Raw genomic sequence first — 25,361 nt, forward strand, 5'->3', positions numbered from 1 at the left:
TTTGGGGAAGGCGTTAAGTCGATTATATCACACTGAAGTCAATACAGTATAAAAGTTGTCCCTATTGTCATGGGAGCATTGGGCTAAATACCACCCAACCTGAAAAAAAATATCTGGAAACTTTAGAAATACCCTACAATCTATGTGTATTGCAAAAGTCAGCATTACTTGAAACTGCATGCATATTGTGTTAAGTACTGTCTGTCTGAGGTCCTTGCTGTGACTTGACAGACAGTACAAACCTCCGGTACATACAATATCTTCAATCAACATCACGATATTGGATACTGTGTGATGTCTTAAGTAATAATGATGAAGGTTGTGGCCAATGAGGAGAGCAGATGTGATACCAATAATAATTGGCACACTTGAAAGTATCAGCACTCAACTACCAAATGTAAAAGTAGAACACCTACAAAAATCAACATTGCTTGGAACTGCAAGAATTCTTTGCAGGGTTCTTGAAGCATGGCCAATAAACAAGTGTCACCTTAGTCTGCTGGCTGTGGACAGCTGATGCTTTCCACCATACCCAGCAAATAAGCATCAAATAGTAATAATAATTCTTTCTACTAAAGGCACAAGGCCTGAAATTTGGTGGGATGGGACTAGTCAATTATATCCTTGGTGAAATTTGAACTCAGAACTTGAAGATTGTTGAAATGCGACTAAGAATTTTGCCTGGCATGCTAATAGTTCTGCCAGCTTGCTGCTTTAATAATAATAATAATAATAATAATAATAATAATAATAATAATTAATTCTGTTTTTTTTTTAATAATAATAATAATAACAATAATAATTAATTCTGGTTTTCTCTTTTTAATAATTTTTAATAATAATAATAATAATGATAATAATTAATTCTGTTTTTTTTTAATAATAATAATAATAATAATTAATTCTGGTTTTCTCTTTTTAATAATTTTTAATAATAATAATAATAATAATAATGATAATAATAACAAGAGCACTCAGAGAGAGCAAACCTTCATGAAGTCAACATCAACATCCTCTCAACGATTAGCTAGAGATGATTTTTAAAATGTGAATTTCTGAAATAAACTTGACTGCTCTCACAAACGAGAAAACGAAAATTGAACCTGACTACTTTCAAAAATTAAGTAAAAAACTGGAAAAAATAATCCAGAATCCTTGCCTAGTACTGGATTGATCCCAGAATCTAATCAGTTCCTGCCAGTCATGAGGCCAAACATCCCTGAAAGTTTCATCAAAATCCATCCAGCAGTTCTTGAGATATCTTGTCTATGGACAAACAAACACGACTGAAAACAATACCTCCGCCTTTGCTAAGGTTCTGCAAGATTGGCGCCTTAATAATAATTTAAAATTTTTTCCACAAGGGCAGCTTGGGGGAGGGGATTAAGTTGATTACATCAACACCAGTGCATGACTGGTGCTTATTTAATCGACCCTGAAAAAATGAAAGACAAAGTCGATCTTCGTGGAATTTGAACTCAGAAAAAGCACCATCTGATTGTGGCGGTTTGTCAGCCTCCCCTGGCCTCTGTGCTGGTGGCACGCAAAAAGCACCCACTACACTCATGGAGTGGTTGGCGTTAGGAAGGGCATCAAGCTGTAGAAACACTGCCAGATCAGACTGGAGCCTGGTGCAGCCTCCTGGTTTGCCAGACCGCGGTCGAACCATCCAACCCATGCTAGCATGGAAAATGGATGTTAAATGATGATGATGATGATGATGATGAATATAACGGAAGACGTAATACTGTTAAGCATTTCACCCAGTGTGCTAACAATTCTGCCGGCTCGGCACCTTAATAATAATAACAACAATAATAAACCTTTCTACTATAGGCACAAGACCTGAAATTTTGAAGGGATCGGGGAAGTCAATTACTTTGCCCTCAGTGTGCAACTGGTACCTAACCTGCAAAGGATGAACGAAATAATAATGGAAGCACTCCGTCAGTTACGACGACGAGGGTTCCGGTTGATCCGATCAACGGAACAGCCTGCTTGTGAAATTAACATGTAAGTGGCTGAGCACTCCACAGACACGTGTACCCTTAACGTAGTTCTCGGGGATATTCAGCGTGACACAGAGAGTGACAAGGCCGGCCCTTTGAAATACAGGTACAACAGAAACAGGAAGTAAGAGTGAGAGAAAGTTGTGGTGAAAGAGTACAGCAGGGATCACCACCATCCCTGCCGGAGCCTCGTGGAGCTTTTTGGGTGTTTTCGCTCAATAAACACTCACAACGCCCGGTCTGGGAATCGAAACCGCGATCCTATGACTGCGAGTCCGCTGCCCTAACCACTGGGCCATTGCGCTTCCACCGGAATAATAATAGTAATAATAACAATGATGGGCTCCACCTTTGAAGATGATGTATGAGCATTCAGCTTTTGCTGTACGACCAGCACAAATGATATGTTTATAGTGATCAAATGTTCATGCTGCACGTTAGCTCACCTCCACCTTCAAATTGATGTTTTCTGAACAGGTATGAACAGGTCTAAACTGTGTGCCATGCATCAGGTGTTGAAGTGATAGCAGGGCAACGCAAGATGAAGTCTTGCTCAAGAACACATGAAATCATGATCTAGTGATTGCGAGTGCAATACACTAACCCCTAGGCCATGTGCCCTCAACAACAACAACAATAATTATCATTTAAAATTTTTGCCACAAGGGCAGCATGGGGGATGTGGGGACGAGTCTATTACATTAACCCCAGAGCTCAACTAGTACTTATTTAATCGACCCTGAAAGGATGAAAGGCAAAGTCGGCCTCGGTGGAATTTGGACTCAGAACGTAGTGACAAGCAGAACCCTGCTAAGCATTTCATTCAGTGCACTGACATCCAGCTCACCTCCTTAATAATAATAACAATAACAATAGTAATAATATCTTTTCCCACCCTTTTCAAGCCTAGCTAGGCTCATGGACCCGGTATCCCGGTTTCTATGGCGTATGTGTTCCCCCCAGCTGGACAGGACGCCAGTCCTTCGCAGCGTTAGTCAAGAAACAGGAAGAGTGAGAGAAAGTTGGGGCAAAAGAGTACAACAGGGCTCGCCACCTCCCCCTGCTGGAGTCTTGTGGAGCTTTAGGTGTTTTCATTCAATAAATACACACAACGCCCGGTCTGGGAATCGAAACCGCGATCCTCTGGCTGTGAGTCTGTTGCCCTAACCACTGGGCCATTGTGCCTCCACCTTCGTCCTTTTAAAGCCTAGCCAGGCTCATGGGCCCGGTTTCCCAGTTTCAATGGCATATGTGTTCCCCAGCTGGACGGGACGCCAGTCCATCGCAGTGTTACTCATTTTTGCCAGCTGAGTGGATTGGAGCAACGTGAAATGAAGTGTTTTGCTCAAGAACGCGATGTGTCGCTCGGTCCGGGAATCGAATCCACAATCTTATGATCATGATGCTGACACCCTAACCACTAAGCCACATGCCTCCACTTTTAATGTAAGTACCTGGACTCTTGTAGCTAGTCAGAAAATAAAACAACAGTTAAGAATTAATAGCTGAATGCCATGTTAAGAGATCATGTGATAGGTTTGGTATTTATATCTGGCTGAAGATAGATCTTTCCTTTTTACATCACTTACCTCAGTAATGCTCCTGAAAATGACATTACATCATTTTTGTTCTTCTTCCTATTAATCGATGGGAATCATTGATAATCTTATATTATAAAAGAGAAGCTGATCTCCATCTGTCTGTCCATAACAACATCAGTGTGGAGAGAGTGAAGAAGGAGAGGAGAAAAGTTGTGTTGAGAAAGAAATACAGTGGGAGAGAGAGAGTGTATGTGTGAAAGATAGATACATAGGTAGTGTTGTCACCTTTTTTAACTAACAAATTTTGATCAAAAATGAGGAAATTTTAAGTGCAAGTCTGTCAACACAACGCAACACAGACTTTAAAAAAAGACTATATTTATATATATATAATGCATATAATTATTTTTTTTGGCTGTGTGTGTGTGTGTGTATGTTTCTCTATGTCTTTCAACATATAGACAATGCAACACTGACTTTAAAAAGATACTTTCTCTTTGAACAATTTCTGAAGGTACGTGCATGAGTAACAAATATTTGTACCTGTAGCATAGTGACAGGTAAAGACTTAGTTATTGTTAAAAAATAAATAGTAAATGCTTAAGTGAAGTTAAACAGTCTGCTTTGCAAAGGCTAACATTTGCCTTCCATACTGCTATTGTTTTAATTTCAAAACACGATTGCAAATCAAATTACTTGTCACACAAAAACATTTCCAAAATTATAATTACAGTCGAGTTTGAATCAGTGAAACATTTTCTAAATTAGTAACACCAATCCTGTGAAGGAACATTAATTTAAAACATCTCCAGAATTCTCACCAAACAACTAAAAATCATACCTGCTCCCTGCCATGGTGTTATACTTCTTTTAATTAACCACAATTAATTAAAAATTCATTTCAGGTTCAGGGTTGTCTCCCCTTCCTTTTCTGACCAGATTTAATCATTCCAAAAATGATTGTTCTTATCCCTGATGGTTACAATTTTAATTAATTATATCTTCTTGGCTTACTACATCGAGTATGCTAGCACCTACTTTACTGTTCCGGTTTCATGCAGATGGTGTGTCTAGCTGTTTCCACTGACCACCCACAGTCATAATTTTAAAACGTTTACTTTGTGATTTTTTCTTCTATTATCACATTTTTTCATATTTTTTTTTTTGTTACATTTTTTAGGGGTTTGGGTCATACATTTTATAGCTCTTTATTTTAATCATTTTTTTTTTTCGTTTCATTTTAAATTTGAAACATTCTAGCAAGAAAACTGTTGAAAGTTTTAAAATACACATAAAATATGTGAAATTAAAATAAAAATAAAATTTCATACATTCATAATTCCTGAAACAAATTTCAAACACAATTTTAACAGATCTTTTTTTCTGAATATACATTTTTTAAAACATGCAATTAATGAACCAATTGGTCATATATATATATATATATATATATATATATATACACACACACTTTTTCAAAACACAGAAGTAAAATTATCACTTGAAAATTACAATTGTACAGAAAGTTCCTTTTTTAACAAGTTTTTTTTTTCAAGTAACACTACTGTGTAACAAAATTAAAAAAAAATTTTTGGGGGTCTTTGGACATTAAGTGTTTCCCTTCAAACTTTGTTTTTGTGACCTGAACATCAATGTTTTGGAACCGGCCCGTTTTCCATTACATTTCATACACATTCAGTGCTAAGTTGCTGAAGTAGAATTTTCTAGAACTTTCAAGAAGTTTTGAGAACTTTCTAAAAGTTTCAAGAATTTCTAGAATGTTCTAGTAACATAGATGGCAGTATGAATACAGGGATCATAAGCTCAAATAATTCAGTATACTTCTAGCAGTCCAAGTGAAGACAAGTTTGAGGAAAGCAAAATTTGAAGGAAATATTAGCCATTTTTCATACTTTCTAGGGGTAAGCAAGCAGGAAGTAACAGTTGCTACCCGAGGAAAAAAACCACATTAGACAGTGTAATAAACTGTTGAATCATCCTCCTCCTTGGTCTCTGAATATCTAGTGTCCTTGTAGTGGTGCAGGAAAGATATGGTGCAAGGCTGTGGATTCTTAGTCTATGGAAATTTATTACGAAATATTGAAATTCCTGAAATTACCTGTAAATGCAGAAATAATATAATTGTATAGAATGTGCTCAAACAGACTCAAAGAGGCTGGTGTTGGTTTGCGTTGGCAAGACTTATATTAATTAATAAAATTTTTTTAATAAAAACTGTACAGTAAACTTGCTGTGGGGAATGGAAAAAAAAATCTGACATTTTGGATGGATTCTTTTTCAGGGAGAAAACGAAAAGAGATAAAGAGAGGCAGTAGAGTTGTAGAAGGGGATGCTGAAAAGATCCTGGTTTTAGGGGTATCGTGAAAGGCCTGGTTAGAGGCCCAGTCTTCTGAATTCTTTCATAGGGCTTAGAAAAACTGAAGGACCACTGTGGTAAGTGTGTGAATCTGAGAGGGGAATATGTTGAATAAAATCATAATTAACTGCTCCTCCTGTATTTTCTTTTACCTAAAGTCTGGAACTTTTTAGCGTGTGTGTGTTTGTGTGTGTGTGTGTGTGTGTATAAATGTTATGTGACCACGTGTGTATCGTTGGCGATTTTTTTTCTTCCGTCTTCCCCTCCTTGGATATTTCCTTTTCCTATGTTTCTGATGAAGAGCTCCGCTCGAAATGTTAAATCCTCTTTCTTACTTTCCTTTCCTGAGCGTCCAATAACACTATACTTGTTCCACGTCCTCGCGTTGTTGTGTTTTCCCTTTGTGTTTTCATGTTTGGATTAACTATGTATATATATATATATATATATATATATATATTTATATACACATGAGGGGGTGCCGAAAAACCAGGAACTTGTCAGTAACCATATTGTATATCCTTGGACAAGGACATACATTATGAAAGATGTACAGCTCTGCTGTGTTTCTATCTCTTCTTTCAACTTTTTCCCTGATTAAAGATTCTGTCCAAAACATTGGATTTCCCATTGCCCACAGCAAGTTTACTCTCCCCTTATAATCGATTTTACTGACGTATATATATATATCTCATACATGCATTATAGGTGGTGGTAGGTTTGGAGGTGGGTGTTGTGTTAGCCAGGGCCTTGGAGTGGAATTAAGTCAGTATACTGGTAGTAGGTGGTGGTGGTGGTGGTGGTGGTTGTGGTGGTGGTGGTGGTGTACATTTGGTAAATCCATCGAAGCTAAGAGACAACCTTGTAAATCAGCTGATAAAATTGAAGAAAAATGTTAACAATAATGATATGGTTGATACTGAGGATAATCCATGTTAAGAAGGAGAGAGGATTATAAGTAATTTTTTTTTTTAATCACTTTTGGAATTATTTTGTTCATAAAATGCATCACCCCTGGAGAATTATGTATGTCAAAGACATCAAAGACATTCAAATAGTCACCATTATGTTTGTAAATTACATCGCTTTTGAAACCTTGAATTTCATACGTATCAACAGAAGTTACCATTTCGTTCATGATTTTGCATGATATCAACAACTTTCTTGGTCTTTTTTTTAAAACAATTTATTTTACTTTCTTTAAATAAATTCTACAAAACAAAAAAAGAACAAAAAAAAACAAAAAATAAAAAAAAAACACATCACCCCCAAAAGTGATTATATCCTATTTCTATATATATATATATATATATATATATATATATATATATATCTTTTTATAATGTTTAATATTTGAATCAAAAATATTTTATATTATGAGCTCAGATGATATATCTTATATCTTTTATTGATATAAAATATACATATGAACAAATTTCGAAATAATTGTACTTTTTATATTTTTAGAGTTAACATTTTGTATATATATGTGTGTGTGTGAGTGTATGATATCATTTGAAATATCTCATATATGCAATATTTAGATATATATATATATATATATTTTCTGATGTCAACCATTTCAGTCACATATGTATATATATATATAATATATATATATATATATATATATATATATATGTGTGTGTGCATGTGTATATATGTGTAAGTATATATATATATAATATATATATATATATATATATATATACACACACTCACAGACGCACAGACATACACACGTACATGATAATGATATATCAAGTATTTAATATTTCAGTCATGCATGCATGATATTGGTTGTTATTTTATAAGAGTTGTGTATATATTTTCAATATTATATTAGATATTCGGAATCTTCGATGTGTAGATATACCTTGTGTGACATAATATAATCTCAAACAAAAAATATTTGGATTTGAATTTTGAGATATTTGAATCTCAGATATGGCATGTGTGGGTGTGTATATATATATATATATATATATATATATATACATATATTATGTATGTATATGTATGTCTATATATAATGTTTTCTGCTTGGTTCTCAGTCATGATATTTGGATAATATCAAATATCCAAAACTCATGTCTTGATATACATGTCTATATTTTATTTACTTTATTTATTATCAGAGATAAATTTATGAATTTTTAGATATTGTTTCATTATATAGTTACAATGTTTTCAGGTTTTATAATGTTAAGGAAATGAGATTGTCAGGCATTCATACCTTTCTTAAGTGCATTAGTGACATTTTAATAAATAAATAAATTCTCATTTCCCCCTTTTTTTTTTTTTTCAAGATTTCTCATCTTCTTTGTTAATGAGGCACCAATCATGAAAAATCCATTTATCTTTGTTGCTGTTGTTGTTGTTGGTGTTTTTGCTGTCACCTGGCAATCATTCCTCTGAATAAGAGAAATATTTCGAGAATATTTCGGAGAAACGTAACAGAATTAACCATTTACCTATCCAAAGCATCGTCATAAGTTTATCCTAAATGTCCATGCTTGTTTTCAAGACTTACAGTTAGCCCTTGTAATCATGATCCGAGTTATAGAAAGCTTTCCTTTCATAAGTCCCAAGGTACTCTTACGGTCAAGAAAAACTGGGAATATTTATCATATGTGATGTATGGACACTGGAGAAATATGTCCAGTGTATCGCATGTGATGCACAAGACAGACAAAGGATTCATAAATGGATTTTTTTTTGTTTTTTGTTTTTGGCTGATATTTTACGGATATTTTGTTTCCCTTAATATATATATATATTATATACATATATATATATATATATATATGTATGTATGTATATTTCAGAAATAATTTAAGCTTCTGTTGCCACTCTCTGTTCTTAGTGTTCCTGATCGGGGACTGTACCCCATAAAGTCTACAAATTCATCGGAAGTTGCTCGCCGTAATGCAGTGGGAGACGAATGTTTTGGTACGTGGTTGTTGGGTGTTGCATTTTGGCTATGAGTTGGTTCTGTCAGGTCCAACTTTGCCTGCAGCTTTCTCTTATTAATGAAGATCAGCTTTACAACAACGATAAGCAGTATGCATATTGTTCCAAGGGAAATGCCCAAAAGGAAATAAAGTAGAGCCTTCTCTTTGTTTTCTGGTGAAATATGAAAAAAAGAAGAAAGAAAAATACATATATATTAATATAAATAAATTCACACATAATGTGTTATGTAAATGCTTGCCTGTACGTATACATGCATATATTTGTTTTAAATTTTGACACAAAGCCAGCAAGTTCAGGGTGGAGGGTAAATTGATTATGTTGACAACAGGGCTCAACAGGGCTTACTGTAATGTAAATGTTATATAGTGAACCTGTATACCAATTATTTCTTTACTACCCACAAGGGGCTAAACACAGAGGGGACAAACAAGGTCAAACAAAGGGATTAAGTTGCTTAGATCAACCCCAGTGCTTAACTGGTACTTAATTTATCGACCCCGAAAGGATGACACGCAAAGTTGACCTCGGTGGAATTTGAACTCAGAACGTAATGGCAGTCGAAATACCTATTTCTTTACTGCCCACAAGGGGCTACATACAGAGGGGACAAACAAGGACAGACAAACGGATTAAGTCAATTACATCGACCCCAGTGCGTAACTGGTTTAATTTAATTGACCCTGAAAGGATGAAAGGAAAAGTTGGCCTTGGCGGAATTTGAACTTGGAACGTAACGGAAGACGAAATACCACAAAGCATTTCACCTGGCGTGCTAACATTTCTGCCAGCTAGCCACCTGTATACCCCTTCCAGTAAAAAGTAGTAGGAACCAACCATTATAAATAGACCAGTAGCCGGTCTTCAAGAAAGGGTCGAGAGTCGAAGAGTTGAGAGTCAATAGTTCTAGTCGGTGTCATGTGGAGATTTCAGCGATAGTAAGACAGGAGAAGTTAGTGTATTACTATTCTGGTACAAAGAGATGCAATGGTATTCGATGACGAGTAACTATTGTGGCTACTAGCATAAAACAGCGACTACAGTCCAATGGCAGTCACACATCACACCAGAGGGAGGAACCCACTTTACAACAGTAAAGATGGGTGAAATGCTGCCAAGCATTTAGCTGGTGTGCTAAAAGTTCTACCAGCTCACCACCTTTATACATACACTAGCAGTATCGCCCGGCGTTGCTCGGGTTTGTAAGGGAAATAACTATAAAGCATTTTTAGAGAGTTATAGCCAAAAAATAGAAAAATGGAAAAAAAATTATGGTAAATTTTTTTTGAGAGTTAAAAAGGTCGAGTTGCATCCCCTAGACAGTCTGTGGTTTGTGTTTCTGATTCTCGACCCCATGTCGAATTTATCGATTGTTTTCAGAACTGGGGGAACTTTTCAAAATTTTCGCTGCGTTAGTTTTGAATTATGACATTGGGCTATGTGTGTGTCAAGTTTCATCAGAATCGGTTGAAAGCCATGGTCAGGGTGAGGGTACAACCTGACAGACACACAGACACGCACACAGACAAACTGCCGTTTATATATAGAGAGATATATTGCTAAGCATATATATGCATATATATGTCTACCTACAAGCCAGTCCACATCAGTGACCTCTCTAATAGCTTCTCACCCCTCTATCACTTATATCATTTGCCTCCAAACCTTGTTCCTTCTCCCTCTATTTCCCATTCACAAATCTTGACCATGCAACCGTCAACCTCGTCCCTTTCACCCATGTCTTTATCTCTCATGCTTCTCCACACCCCCATACACTTATTACTCGTTTATCACTGACTCCTTCCTCGATCTCACTGTATTGTGTTGTCCGTGTGACTGAGGAAAGCAGTGGATTTCCTCAGTCTGTCACACATTGCATTCTTTCATCCATTCTTATGGCTCGTCACTCAGTGACTCCTACCTCTTTTGGCTTTCCACTGTGTGAGGCCTTCAGTATGATGAGGATGGCAGTGAACCTCCTCCTCCTCCTCATCATCATCATCATCATCATAATCATGATCATCATAATCATCATCATCATCATGATCATCATAATCATCATCATGATCATGATCATGATCATCATGATCATCATCATCGTTCATCATTGTTCATCATCATCATCATTCATCATCATCATCATCATCATCATCATCATCATCATCATCATCATCAATATTTAATGTCTGTCTTCCATGCTGGCATGGAGAGTGATTAACAGGAGTTTAGACCTCTTCTGTTTGCAATACACTGCGTCCAGTATAACTAGGTATACCTCAGCACTTATTATGACCTGTCCTCACCAATCCTCTGTGCAGTTCCCAGGTATAGGGCCTTCTCCCTACTACCATCCCCTTCACTCAGCTCCACCTTGTGATCTCTGAATAGGTCACTACATTGGCTCACATGTGCCTTCTCCTTACCCTCCAGTACTGCCAGTACACTCTTCCACCTTCTCTTCCATGCAGCCTTGGCTTCTGTCATTGCTCTTGTCTCCTGAGTCACATAGACTTCTGTCATATCCTGCCATCTGAGCCATGTTGCCTTGAATATACCTACCCATCTCCGAATACTGAACCCTCCTATTACTCTAGCCCTTATCACATATCACTCTTATCTCTATCATTCATGCCTCTATCACTAATGCTTCTCACTCAGTAAAGAGGCAGAAGAGGTGTGCAGAGACGTGCAGAGATGTGAAGTCCTTTTAGTGGTGCTGAGGACAGGGATACTCTCTAGTGCTGATGTCAAGAAAACCGTACCCAAACATTCTGTAAACTGCGAGGTTGTGAGGGCCTTTTAGTCATGTCAAGGATATGAGACATCTCTAGCGTTAGTACCACATGATACCATGTGGTACCACATGGTCCCATGTTAAAAGCACCCAGTACATTCGGTAAAGTAATAAGTGTCAGGAAGTGCATAGAAAGATGGAGTGCAAGCATGTATTCAGTATGCCTTGAATACATGCTGACGACCTGTCTAACCCATGCCAGCATGGAAAGCAGACATAAAATGATGATGATGATGGTAATGAAGATTATGATGATGGTAGATCATTTTCATAACAATAAATAGATCTGCTTTGGCAGTTATTTTTAGCAACATCATCATCATCATCATCATCGTTTAACGTCCGTTTTCCGTGCTAGCTCAGGCTGGACGGTTCGACCGCGGCCTGGGAAGCCAGGAGGCTGCACCAGGCTTCAATCTGATCTGGCAAGGTTTCTACAGCTGGATGCCCTTCCTAACACAAACCATTCTGAGAGTGTAGTGGGTACCTTTTACGTGCCACCAGCATGGGGCCAGTCAACCAGCACTGGTATCGACCATGCTTGAATGGTGTTTTTTTACTATATCCATCATCATCATCGTTTAACATCTGTTTTCCGTGCTAGCTCAGGCTGGACGGTTCGACCGCGGCCTGGGAAGCCAGGAGGCTGCACCAGGCTCCAGTCTGATCTGGCAGTGTTTCTACAGCTGGATGCCCTTCCTAATGCCAACCACTCCGCGAGTGTAGGAATTTAAGGTCTCACCGAGATTTTTAGCAACGTATTATTATTATTATTAGCTTGCTGTTGGTTCATAGGCTTATGTGACATCGACACAAACCAGGGAGGGAGACAGGAAAATAAAACATAAAAAAAAAACAACAGCAACAAAACGCAATTATTACTTTGTATTATATAGAAGACACCCAACCAGTCGGAGAGGACGCTCGCAGGCTGCTTCTTCACTTTACTCACAAAGTGGGTTGTGTTTACGCAATGCACATTAGGGTCAACGTTGGACTGGGTCTCCAAGGGGGCCACACTTGACGATTCAGCCACAGGTCCCTTCCTTCTCACTCCTCTCTCTGGAGAACCTGGTGAATAGAGGACACGAAAGAAACAGAATTAATGCTGAGATGATGAGGATGGTGGTGATGGCAGTGATGATAATGATGACGATGATGGTGGTGGTGGTGGTGGTGGTGGTGGTGGTAGTGGTGGGTTGGAGTGGATAATGATGGGGCGATAGTGGGGGAGGTAGTGGTGTTTCTGATGGTAGTGATGGTTGTGATGGTGAAGATGTTGATGCTGCTGCTGATGACGGTGATAATGATGGTGGTGGTAGTGATGATGGTTTTGTTATTGGCAGCAGTGATGATGATGATGACGGTGGTGTTGTTAGTGGTGGTGATGATGATGAATATGATGATGATGACGATGATGATGATGATGATGATGATGATATGATGATTATGATGGTGGTGGTTGCAGTGATGAAGATGGCAATGACAATGACTGATGATGATGATGATGACGATGATGATGTTGTTTAGCAAGCTGTGGAGGTGGAGAAGAGGAGGAAGGGGAGAGGGGGAGAGAAGCTGAGAAGGATGAGGATTGCAATGAAATTGTTGATGATGTTGAGAAGGAGAAGTTGCGTAACCAAAGGTGGTGGTGGTGATGGTGGTGGTGGTGGTGATGGTGGTGGTGGTGGTGTCGGGGATGGATCAAAGAACAAAGATGATAGAGAGGAGGTGGAGAAAAGCAGGAGAAGTAGATGGAAGAATGAGGAGGAAAGAGAACGAAAGAGGAATAGAAGAGGAGGAGGAGGAAAAGGAAGACATCACTCTGAATCTTGGCCCCCTTTTCTGTGATTGGCCGGATCCCCTTCCTGCATACCCAGCATCAGCATCAGTTCCTGCTGTTGCTCTTGTGCACATGGGGCAGCAAGTTGATACCACTGGTCTCTGCTAACTCCAGTTTTCTCTGCATAGGTACAGGCATGGCTGTGTGGTAAGAAGCTTGTTTACCAGCCACATAGTTCTGGGTTCAGTCCCATTGTGTGGCACCTTGGGCAAATATGTCTTTTACTATAGCCTCGGACTGACCAAAGCCTTGCCAGTGGATTTGGTAGACAGAAACTGAAAGAAGCCCGTCATAAATATATATATATATATATATGTATTGATATATATATATAGGTGTGACTGTGTGATAAGAAGCTTGCTTCCCAACCTCATGGTTCCGGGTTCAGTCCTACTGCATGGAGCCCTGCCCAAGTGTCTTCTACTATAACCTCGGGCCAACCAAAGCCCTGTGAATGGATTTGGTAGACGGAAACTGAAAGAAGTCCGTCGTATATATATAGAGGAATAGAAGAGGAGGAGGAAAAGGAAGACATCACTCTGAATCTATGTGTGTGTATATGTTTGTGTGTCTGTGTTTGTCCCCCAACATCGCTGGTGTGGTTGGTGTTACGAAGAACATCCAGCCATAAAAACCATATCAAATCAGACAACTGAAAACTGGACAGCTCTCCAGCTGGCCAGCTCCTTATTTCTTTACTGCCCACGAGGGGCTAAACATAGAGGGACAAACAAGGACAGACGAAGGGATTAAGTCGATTATATCGACCCCAATGTGTAACTGGTACTTAATTTATCGACCTTGAAAGGATGAAAGGCAAAGTTGACCTCAACGGAATTTGAACTCAGAACGTAATGGCAGACGAAATACCTATTTCTTTACTACCCACAAGGGGCTAAACACAGAGAGGACAAACAAGGACAGACAAATGGATTAAGTCGATTATATCGACCCCAGTGTGTAACTGGTACTTATTTAATCGACTCCAAAAGGATGAAAAGCAAAGTCGACCATGGCGGAATTTGAACTCAGAACATAATGGCAGACGAAATACCACTAAGCATTTCACCCGGCGTGCTAACGTTTCTCCCAGCTCTCCACCTTTGACAGGAGCTGGCCAGCTCCTGTCAAACCATACAACCCATGCTAGCATGGAAAACAGACGTTAAATGACAATGATGAGGGTGGTTTGCATTGATTTCCTGTTGCCCTCATTAAAAGTAAATAATTAGCTTATATTGCTTACTGTTATTTAGTACTGTTTTACCATCATAGTCATTTTACAATAGATATGTATGTAATTCAAAATATAAACAATAATAAACCATAAAATGAATTTTTAATTTTAAAAATAGAATAAGACTAAAACAGCAAGATGGAAAATAATGTATATTTTTGTATACTCCAACTTTATTTATATTTGATAAAAGTTTCTCCGATTTTTTTGAATTGCAAAATCTTTGATCAAATTTTCAAAATTAATTTTACATAACAAATCTTTTTCTATACTTAGTACAGATAAAGGCATCCCGGATATTATTTTAGCAAGTTTAAAGTGATCTCTTTTGTGCTGTAAATCCTTTACCATTTCTCAACTGGTACTTATTTTATCAACCCCCAAAAGGATGAAAGGTAAAATCGACCTTGGCAGAATTTGAACTCAGAATGTGAACATGGATAAAATACTGCTCAGCATGTTACCCAGCATGCAAACGATTCTGCCAGTTCACCACCTTATGTATTACAAATAGACATACTAATGACTCTTCCATTGTATAGTTCAGTTTTCACACATGGTCTCAGATCATTTTCTAAATAAAGACAATTCCTAAAATATTTTAGGCTTCACGATGATGAGCAAGGCTCAGAAACTAGTCTCTGGATGCAGGCTTAGCTGGGTGGAGGTGCTTGTCTACCCCTCGTAAACATAAGGACACAGGAAATGTGTCAAGGCCGACAGGAAGCGTTGATGCTTCCTAGGGCTAAATAGCGGTGGTGTGATTCCCTTCATGGGACTGTCACATTAAGTTGATAGTATACAACTACTCTAGAATATTTTGTTTTCCAGCAAATATTTTGAATTTTGGGCTCTACTTAACGTATCACCTACTGCACATACAAGTTGTATGACTAATGACATCACATATTTAAAATGAATTTTTGTTAATGTGTTTATGTACTCCACTGAACATGTCATGCATCCAGTGTATGGGTTATGTGAAAAATAATGTCTTTTATAAGGAAAATAAATGTGAAATATGAGCTGATGAATGAGGAGTATTTAAGTAATCATTTGATCTGCTAGAAATAGCAACCAAATTACCTACAAAATCTCATGTTACTTGTCTTCAAGAAAGAATGACACAGGGGATAATGTATGAAAAAAAGATGGGATAATCGTAATCATAGTTGGAATGTTTTGATCTGGGCTGACTGGGGTTAAATGAGATCAATAATGAGAAAATTTAGTTAAAAATATGGCTTATACGAAACTAGTGAAATGAATGAAAGGAAAAATAAAACGCATTAGAAAAACATTGAAATACAATTACACACTACAAACACATACACGAACACACTCATACACACACACACACACATTAACATTTATTGCACATATATATACACACACATACATATAATGATTTCAAATTTTGTGTCTTCCGCTTTCCACAACTCAGAGGTGCAGAAAGAGGGAAACATGAAAAACACTTCATTTGTACGATGAAAGACTCAAACAAAGCAATCAATAAACAATAAATGTACTAATTAACAATTAAGAAATGAATTACGACTGGTGAGTGTTTTTATTAGCAGAACGACCCTCTCTAAGTACATCGCTAACTTTTACGAGCACTTTGGTTATTATTGATTTCTGATATTGATCCAATGTCACAGAATTTTTGGCAAAGGAACCGTTGATAATATCAACTTCAATACCTGAACTGTGTTTTCACATTTTTGTTTATAGATTCTTATTTTGGTAGAATGAAAGGTAAAAATCAATGTTGATCGGATTTGAACTTTGAACAAAAACCGACACAAACGGAATATTGTTAAGTGTTTGTTGTGACATTCTATCAATTCTATACAGCCTTTAGTTTAGCTAATCCTTTGCCAATTCTTGCTTCTGCTTCAATTAATTTTGAAAATGATGAAGAATTTAGTGAAATAACTTTGTCATTGTTCTATATTTAAGAGATGAGGAATTCTCTACATTATTTACATTATTTACATTCAATGGATATTTGTCCTCATCTTGTTTGTTGTTAACACAACATTTCCATCCTTCTTCAGGTGTGTTGGGGAAATTTCAAACCTGGGTTCTTATTCCTAAGGTACTTTTTTGATGTTGTTATTATTATTATTATTATTATTATTATTATTATTGAGTGGGAGAGCAGTGCATGCCATCAAAGTGACACTGGGGTAAAATATACGAAGCTCAGTATATCCATCATGACTACCCGTCTGATAAGGGTACACTAGGCTCATGCATCACAACCATGTGTGCGCGACATGGTGATCTTATATCAAGATAAACAGTGCATGACCTTGCAAGTGGGGCCCAGTTAGAATTTTCTTCTGGTTGAGTAACCCATCTTGCTCAAAAGGTCCCTGAATAAGGATGTTGAACGAACCACCCATGTTTCCAAAAGTGAATTATCCAAACCCTATAGAATTTCTCTCAACACATGGCTATGATGCTCTCCCACTACTTCTGCTCGTGATCAGAGATGCACATATTATCAGCAACCAAGGGACATGCTCAACTGGTTAAGGTCAAACAACTGACAAGCAAATCTGTGGTATTGAGCAGAATATTTGCTGTAGCCCATCGTTTATACCAAGACAAAACATATTATTATTATTATTAGTGTTCAGGTCACTGCTTGGAATCGAACTCAGATATGTCCATGGGCATATGGCGTAGTGGTCAAGAGTGCGGGCTACTAACCCCAAGATTCCGAGTTCGATTCCAAACAGTGACCTGAACACTAATAATAATAATAATAATAATAATAACAATAATAATGATGATGATGATGATGATGATGATGATGATGATAATAATAATGATAATAATAATAATAATAATAATAACATCGAAAAATACCTTAGGAATGAGAACCCAGGTTCGAAATTTCCCCAAGACACCTGAAGAAGGCTGGAGGGTATATCAGCTGAAACATTGTTTGACAACAAACAAGATGAGGACAAATATCCGTCGAATGTAAATAATGTAAATAATGAACTTTGTCATTATTTAGCTGGTATTAAGAGCTTATATTGATTTCAAATTTTGGCACAAGGCCAGCAAGTTCAAAGGAGTGGGTAAGTGAATTTACATTGATCCTAGTATTCAATTGGTACTTATTTTATTGATCCTGAAAGGATGAAAAGCAAAGATAACCTCAGCAGAATTTGAACTCAGAACATAAGCATTTTGTTTGGCATGCCCAAATTCTGCCATCTCATGACCTTATGTCGTAGTTTTTATATTGCTTTCAAGTTTCAGTACAAAGACAGCAAGTTTGGTGGTGGGGGTGGGGTAGGGGTATAAGTTGATTACATCAACCCCAGTATTTAACTGGTACTTATTTTATCAACCTCAAAAGGATGAAAGGCAAAGTAAACTTTGGTAGCATTTGAACTTAGAACATTGAAATTTTTGGAGAGGGGCCAGTCGATTAGATCGACTCCAGTATGCAACTGGTACTTAATTTATCGACCCTGAAAGGATGAAAGGCAAAGTCGGCCTTGGCGGAATTTGAACTCAGAACTGCCGAAATACAGCTAAGCATTTCGCCTGGCGTGCTAACGATTCTTTTCTATTCTAGGCACAAGGCCTGAAATTTTGGGGGAGGGGGCCAGTTGATTAGATCGACCCCAGTATGCAACTGCTGCTTAATTTATCGACCCCGAAAGGATAAAAGGCAAAGTCGACTTCACTGGAATTTAAACTCAGAATGTAAAACTGCTAAGCATTTCACCTGGCGTGCTCACATTTCTGGCAGTTCACTGCCCTGTTGGGAATTCATATTGGTTTCAATTTCCTTTCAAGCACAAGGCCAGCAATTTCAGGGAAGTAGCTAAGTCAGTTACATCAATCCCAGTGCCCGACTTGTGCTTATTTTATCGACTCCCAAAAGGGATTAAGGGCAAAGGTGACCTCAGTGGAATTTGAACACAGAATGAGCAGATGGATGAAATGCTGGCAAGCACTTTGCCCAGTGTGCCAATGCTTCTGCCAGCTCATGGTTCTATTTGGAACTTATATCAACATGAAATTTTGATGGAAAGATTTTATTTCAATCACTTCAAAGCAGAAAATTTGTACAGTTCTGTATATATGAGGAATTATTTACATTATTTACATTATTTACATTATTTACATTATGGGCATATGGCGTAGTGGTTAAGAGCGCGGGCTACTAACCCCAAGATTCCGAGTTTGATTCCTAGCAGTGACCTGAACACTAACAATAATATGCTTTTACTTGTTTCAGTCATTTGACTGTGGCCATGCTGGAGCACCGCCTTTAGTCGAGTAAATTGACCCCAGGACTTATTCTTTGTAAGCCTAGTACTTATTCTATCAGTCTCTTTTGCCAAACTGTTAAGTTACGGGGACGTAAACGCACCAGCATCAGTTGTCAAGCGATGTTGGGGGGGATAAACACAGACACACAAACATATACACACACACCCATACATACATACATATATATATATATATATATATATATATATATAATATATACATACATATATACGATGGGCTTCCTTCCGTCTACCAAATCTACTCACAAGGCTTTGGTTGGCCCAAGGCTATAGTAGAGGACACTTGCCCAAGGTGCCACACAGTGGGACTGAACCCGGAACCATGTGGTTGGTAAGCATGCTACTTACCACACAACCACTTAATAATAATAATAATTATAATAATGATAATAATAATAATAATAATAATAATAATAATAATAATAATAATAATAATAATAATAATAATGATAATAATAATAATAATAATAATAATAATAATAATAATAATAATAATGATAATAATAATAATAATAATGATAATAATAATAATAATAATAATAATAATAATAATAATAATAATAAATAATAATAATGATAATAATAATAATGATAATAATAATAATGATAATATTAATAACATTGTAAAATACCTTAGGAATGAGAACCCAGGTTCGAAATTTCCTCAAGACACATGATGAAGGCTGGAGGGTATATCAGCCAAAACGTTGTGTTAACAACAAACAAGATGAGGACAAATATCTGTCAAATGTAAATAATGTAGAAAATGTGTATCTTAGAACCCAGAGCTGTCTCGAACTGGTTGGTATGAAAAGGGTTAAAAACATTTCTTTAGGTTACGTGATAAAACTAAGGTAGCAGTCCTACTTGTTGTGCATAGTGCATACAGTGACTGTTACGATAATCATACACAGTGTCACTGTAATTCCATCTTTCCTTCAACCAGGTGTAAAAAGTAAATTAATGTAGCAGTCAGGTGTGCCTGCTCCTACTTACCTTTAACTAATTGTCACTGAAAACCAACTAATTAAACGGTAATTAAGTTATGTGACACGATACTTTAATGATGTTGGTAATGTAATTGGGAATACATCTTGTAGTGTTGGAGTTTAGCAGTGGTAATGGTGGGGGTGGCAAAGTTGGGGATGGCTATGTTGGTAGTGGTGTTGTTGCTGTTGATGGTGGTGGTGGTGCTGGTGGAGGTTATGTTGGTGGTAGTGTTAGTGGTGATATTTGGTTTGGTTGTAGTAGGATTAGTGTAGTTGTTGTTGTTGGTGTAAATGGTGGTGGTTGTGGTTGTTGTGGTGTTGGTGGTGTTGGTGGTGGTTGTGGTGTTGGTGGTGATGGTGGTAGTTGTGGTGTTGGTGGTTGTTGTGGTGTTGGTGGTAGTTGTGGTGTTGGTGGTAGTGTGGTGTTGGTGGTGGTGTGGTGTTGGTGTGGTTGTGGTGTGGTGGTGGTTGTGGTGTTGGTGGTGTTGGTGGTGGTGTGGTGTTGGTGGTGGTGTGGTGTTGGTGTGGTTGTGGTGTGGTGGTAGTTGTGGTGTTGGTGGTAGTTGTGGTGTTGGTGGTAGTTGTGGTGTTGGTGGTGTTGGTGGTGGTGTGGTGTTGGTGGTGGTTGTTGTGTTGGTGGTGGTTGTTGTGTTGGTGGTGGTTGTAGTGTTGGTGGTAGTTGTGGTGTTGGTGGTGGTTGTGGTGTTGGTGGTAGTTGTGGTGTTGGTGGTGGTTGTGGTGTTGGTGGTGGTGGTTGTGGTTGTTGGTGGTAGTTGTGGTGTTGGTGGTAGTTGTGGTGTTGGTGGTGGTTGTGGTGTTGGTGGTGTTGGTGGTGGTTGTGGTGTTGGTGGTGGTTGTGGTGTTGGTGGTGGTTGTTGTGTTGGTGGTAGTTGTGGTGTTGGTGGTAGTTGTGGTGTTGGTGGTAGTTGTGGTGTTGGTGGTAGTTGTGGTGTTGGTGGTGGTTGTTGTGTTGGTGGTGGTTGTTGTGTTGGTGGTGGTTGTAGTGTTGGTGGTGGTTGTGGTGTTGGTGGTAGTTGTGGTGTTGGTGGTAGTTGTGGTGTTGGTGGTTGTGCTGGTGGTGATTGTGGTGTTCATACATCACATTCTACTGTCTTTATTGAATGTTTTGACCATCCCATCATTTTTCTATATTCAGATACACTATATCTGAATGTAAAAAATGATGGGATGGTCACAGCAGGAATGACTTTGATTGCAAGTCTGTCTAGCAGGATTGACCTGGGGCTAAACTCCACCCCCACATAATTTCATCAGGGCTGGTAAGGAGATATTGACTAAAGTAGTTGCTGCTATACCATGGTTGAATAGAAAGAAAGAAAGAAAGAAAGAAAAAAAGAAAGACGGGATTATTGTGGCTGGAATTCCTTTAGCACAGTGGTTCTCGACTGGCGTCTATATAAAATTTACCAGTTAGAATTAATGTGCAATAAATTGGTTATACTGTCACAGAAGGTTTGGGGAACATTTTAAACTAATTACCCCAAAATATATTTATTTACGTTGACGTTACCCCCTTAAGTTGATTAGAAGAAAATCATGGATAACGAGGAACACATTTTTTATATAATTTTACTTATGACTAATGAGTCCTCATTACCCCAAGAATTTCATTTTTACCCCACTTGGGATAATTTACCCCAGTTTACCAACCCCTTTTCTACAGTACACAAAATGTTTTAACAAATTTTTTTACACAGTTCCTTATAATATCTAATTATAAAAATTTAATGGAACTTTTTAAAACATTGAATGGTTATTAGGGTCCTGTAGAATGAAATAGGAATCAAAGGGGATCCAAAAGCAAAGGGGCTTTGTAGGCAAAAAAATGGTTCAGGACCACTGTTTTAGCAGTGGCTCTCAACCAATGTTTTTGCCTCTGGCCATATCCAGCCCAAATATTCTACCTGTTGCATGTTCATCCTAGTCAGATCTGTCCTCTCTCACCTACTCTACAATGTCATTCTGAAAACAAACAATCACAAAATCTCAAAGCTACGAGATAATGCATGATTAATTCAAAACACTGTGAATAAATAAATATTACATTTGACAGGGTAATCTGAATGCTATGGGGGTCATCAATCTGCTTGATTAGGGCTGGTCCTGATCAATGTATTTGTGGGAATATTTTCAGCAAGTGATATGTATATATATATATATATATTTTGACATCCAGATTATTTTATGAGTGGAGGCATGTGGCTTAGTGGTTAGGGTGTCAGCATCACGATTGTAAGATTGTGGTTTTGATTCCCGGACTGGGCTACGCGTTGTGTTCTTGAGCAAAACACTTCATTTCACGTTGCTCCAGTCCACTCAGCTGGCAAAAATGAGTAAGCTTGCAATGAACTGGTGTCCCATCCAGCTGGGGAACAAATACGCCATAGAAACCAGGAAACCGGGCCCATGAGCCTGGTTAGGCTTTAAAATGGCATATTTATTTATTTATTTATTTATTTATTTATTTATTATTTTATGAAAAAAAAGTACACGCTTGTAAGTCTTTTAATTAAAAAAATGTTAAATTTTTGCCAAAATGGAATCATTTATTGTATTCAGATATTAAAAAGAAATATTTATCATAACAAATATTTAATTTAAGTTTGATTATTTTGTTGTTCTCTAATTCTATAAATTCTTTAAATTACATTGTCTTTTAAATTTTGGCACAAGGCCAGCAGTTTTGGGGGAGGGTGTACATCAACTCCAGAGTTCAACTGGTACATATTTTATTGACCCCGGAAGGAAGAAAGGCAAAGTTGACTGTGGCAGAATTTGAACTCAGGACATAAAGATAAATGAAATGCTGCTAAGCATTTTGCCCAGTGTGTTAATAGTTCTGCCCGTTTTCCATCTTAACCCTTAAATTTATATTGATTTCAAATTTTGGTGCAAAGCCAGCCATTTTGAGAGATGGGATAAGTCAATTACATCAACCCCAGTGTTTAACTGCTACTTATTTTATCGACCCCCCAGAAGGAAGAAAGGCGAAGTTGCTTGGCAGAATTTGAACTCAGAGCCAAAAGACAGACAAAATGCCTCTTAGCATTTTGCTGGGTTTGTTAACAATTCTGCCAGCTTACCACTCTTTTACTCTTTTACTTGTTTCAGTTATTTGACTGCAGCCATGCTGGAGCACCGCTTTAAGTTGACCAAATCGACCCCAGGACTTATTCTTTGTAAGCCTAGTACTTATTCTATTGGTCTCTTTTTGCCGAACCGTTAAGTTACAGGGACGTAAACACACAGGCATCGGTTGTCAAGCGATGTTGGGGGGAGAAACACAGACACACAAACATACACACACACACACACACACACACACACACAAACATATTAGGGAGTTATAGCCACGAAATGTATGTAGTCTTTTTACTTATTATATACTGTTTACTTATTATTATGTACTTTTTTTTATCTAGATATGTTTTATCATATATTTTATTTTTTCTATATGATATGGTTTATGTCTATCAATGTTTGAATTACATAATAGTGGTTTTCCTCTAATTTATATATATTAGGTCTCACCAAGGAAATGACTGAAGACCGAGTCCTATGGAAGTGTGCTGTGCATGAGAGGACCCGGCAGGACTAGTCAGGCCATATCCCGTGGCCCCTACCTGGGACGTAGTCGATCCACCTGTGCATACCTTCCTTCTTGTGACACTTGTGAAGACCTGCTGAGGCAAGTGAAAATCAATCAAAATAGATGAACATCAATGGAATTTGTATCTTTGTGGTACCAGTGCCTGTGGCACACAAGAAAACCATCCGAACGTGGCCGTAGCCAGTACCGCATCGACTGGCCTCCGTGCTGTGGGAACATGGTGGCACATAAAAACACCATCCGAAGACCCGGCAAGACTAGTCAGGTCATAACCCGTGGGCCCTACCTGGGACGTAGTCAGTCCACCTGTACATACCTTCCGACTTGTGAAGACCTGCTGAGGCAAGTGAAAATCAAATCAAATCAAAACAAATCAAAATAGATGAACATCAATGGAATTTGTATCCTTGTGGTACCAGTGCCAGTGGCACACAAGAATCCATCCGAACGTGGCCGTAGTCAGTACCGCTTGTGGTACCAGTGCCGGTGGCACACAAGAATCCATCCGAACGTGGCCGTAGTCAGTACCGCTTGTGGTACCAGTGCCGGTGGCACACAAGAATCCATTGTATCCTTGTGGTACCAGTGCCAGTGGCACACAAGAATCCATCCGAACGTGGCCGTAGTCAGTACCGCTTGTGGTACCAGTGCCGGTGGCACACAAGAATCCATCCGAACGTGGCCGTAGTCAGTACCGCTTGTGGTACCAGTGCCGGTGGCACACAAGAATCCATCCGAACATGGCCGTAGTCAGTACCGCATCACTGGCCATCGTGCTGTGGGCACATAACAAACACCATCCGGTCGTGGCCGTTCGCCAGCCTCATCTAGCACCTGTGTCGGTGGCACATAAAAACACCTTCCGAAGACCCGGCAAGACTAGTCAGGCCATAAACCATGGCCCCTACCTGGGACGTAGTCAGTCCACCTGTGCATACCTTCCTCCTTGTGATACTTGTGAAGGCCTGTTGAGGCAAGTGAAAATCAAAGGCCTGTTGAGGCAAGTGAAAATCAAAATCAAAATCAAATCAAAACAAATCAAAATAGATGAACATCAATGGAATTTGTATCTTTGTGGTACCAGTGCCGGTGGCACACAAGAGAAAACCATCCGAAAGCGGCCGTAGCCAGTACCGCATCGACTGGCCTCCGTTCTGTGGGCACATGACAAACACCATCCGATCGTGGCCGTTCGCCAGCCTCATCTAGCACCTGTGTCGGTGGCACATAAAAAACACCATCCGAAGACCCGGCAAGACTAGTCAGGCCATAACCCATGGCCCCTACCTGGGACGTAGTCAGTCCACCTGTGCATACCTTCCTTCTTGTGACACTTGTGAAGACCTGTTGAGGCAAGTGAAAATCAAATCAAATCAAATCAAAACAAATCAAAATAGATGAACATCAATGGAATTTGTATCTTTGTGGTACCAGTGCCGGTGGCACGTGGCACATAAGAAAACCATCCGAACGTGGCCGTAGCCAGTACCGCATCGACTGGCCTCCGTGCTGTGGGCACGTAACAAGCACCATCCGATCGTGGCCGTTTGCCAGCCTCATCTGGCACCTGTGTCGGTGGCACATAAAAACACCATCCGAGCGTGGCCGTCTGCCAGCCTCGTCTGGCACCTGTGTCGGT

General features: G+C 38.6%; 1 protein-coding gene and 1 long non-coding RNA gene across 3 annotated transcripts in view; one reads left to right on the forward strand and one right to left on the reverse strand.

Moving 5' to 3' along the window:
- The first annotated feature begins 6,513 nt into the window (after positions 1–6,513).
- Positions 6,514–25,361, forward strand: part of LOC118766356 — a 21,411-nt gene continuing 2,563 nt past the window's right edge. Inside the window, exons 1-2 of the long non-coding RNA XR_005002291.1 lie at positions 6,514–6,638; positions 19,866–19,870. This is a non-coding gene — a long non-coding RNA (uncharacterized LOC118766356). The remainder of the gene's footprint in view (positions 6,639–19,865; positions 19,871–25,361) is intronic.
- LOC115219857 overlaps positions 8,165–25,361 on the reverse strand; it is a 42,819-nt gene continuing 25,622 nt past the window's right edge. Inside the window, exons 6-7 of one of the 2 annotated variants that reach the window (XM_029790148.2) lie at positions 12,577–12,765; positions 8,165–9,053 (exon numbers count right to left, since the gene is read on the reverse strand). In XM_029790148.2, the coding sequence (XP_029646008.1) occupies positions 8,752–9,053; positions 12,577–12,765 (491 nt within the window). In that variant the 3' untranslated portion in view covers positions 8,165–8,751. The remainder of the gene's footprint in view (positions 9,054–12,576; positions 12,766–25,361) is intronic. The other variant, XM_029790149.2, reaches the window with a different exon arrangement.

This window comes from Octopus sinensis, linkage group LG15, assembly GCF_006345805.1.
Source record: "Octopus sinensis linkage group LG15, ASM634580v1, whole genome shotgun sequence".
In the NCBI taxonomy this organism is placed as follows: domain Eukaryota; kingdom Metazoa; phylum Mollusca; class Cephalopoda; order Octopoda; family Octopodidae; genus Octopus; species Octopus sinensis.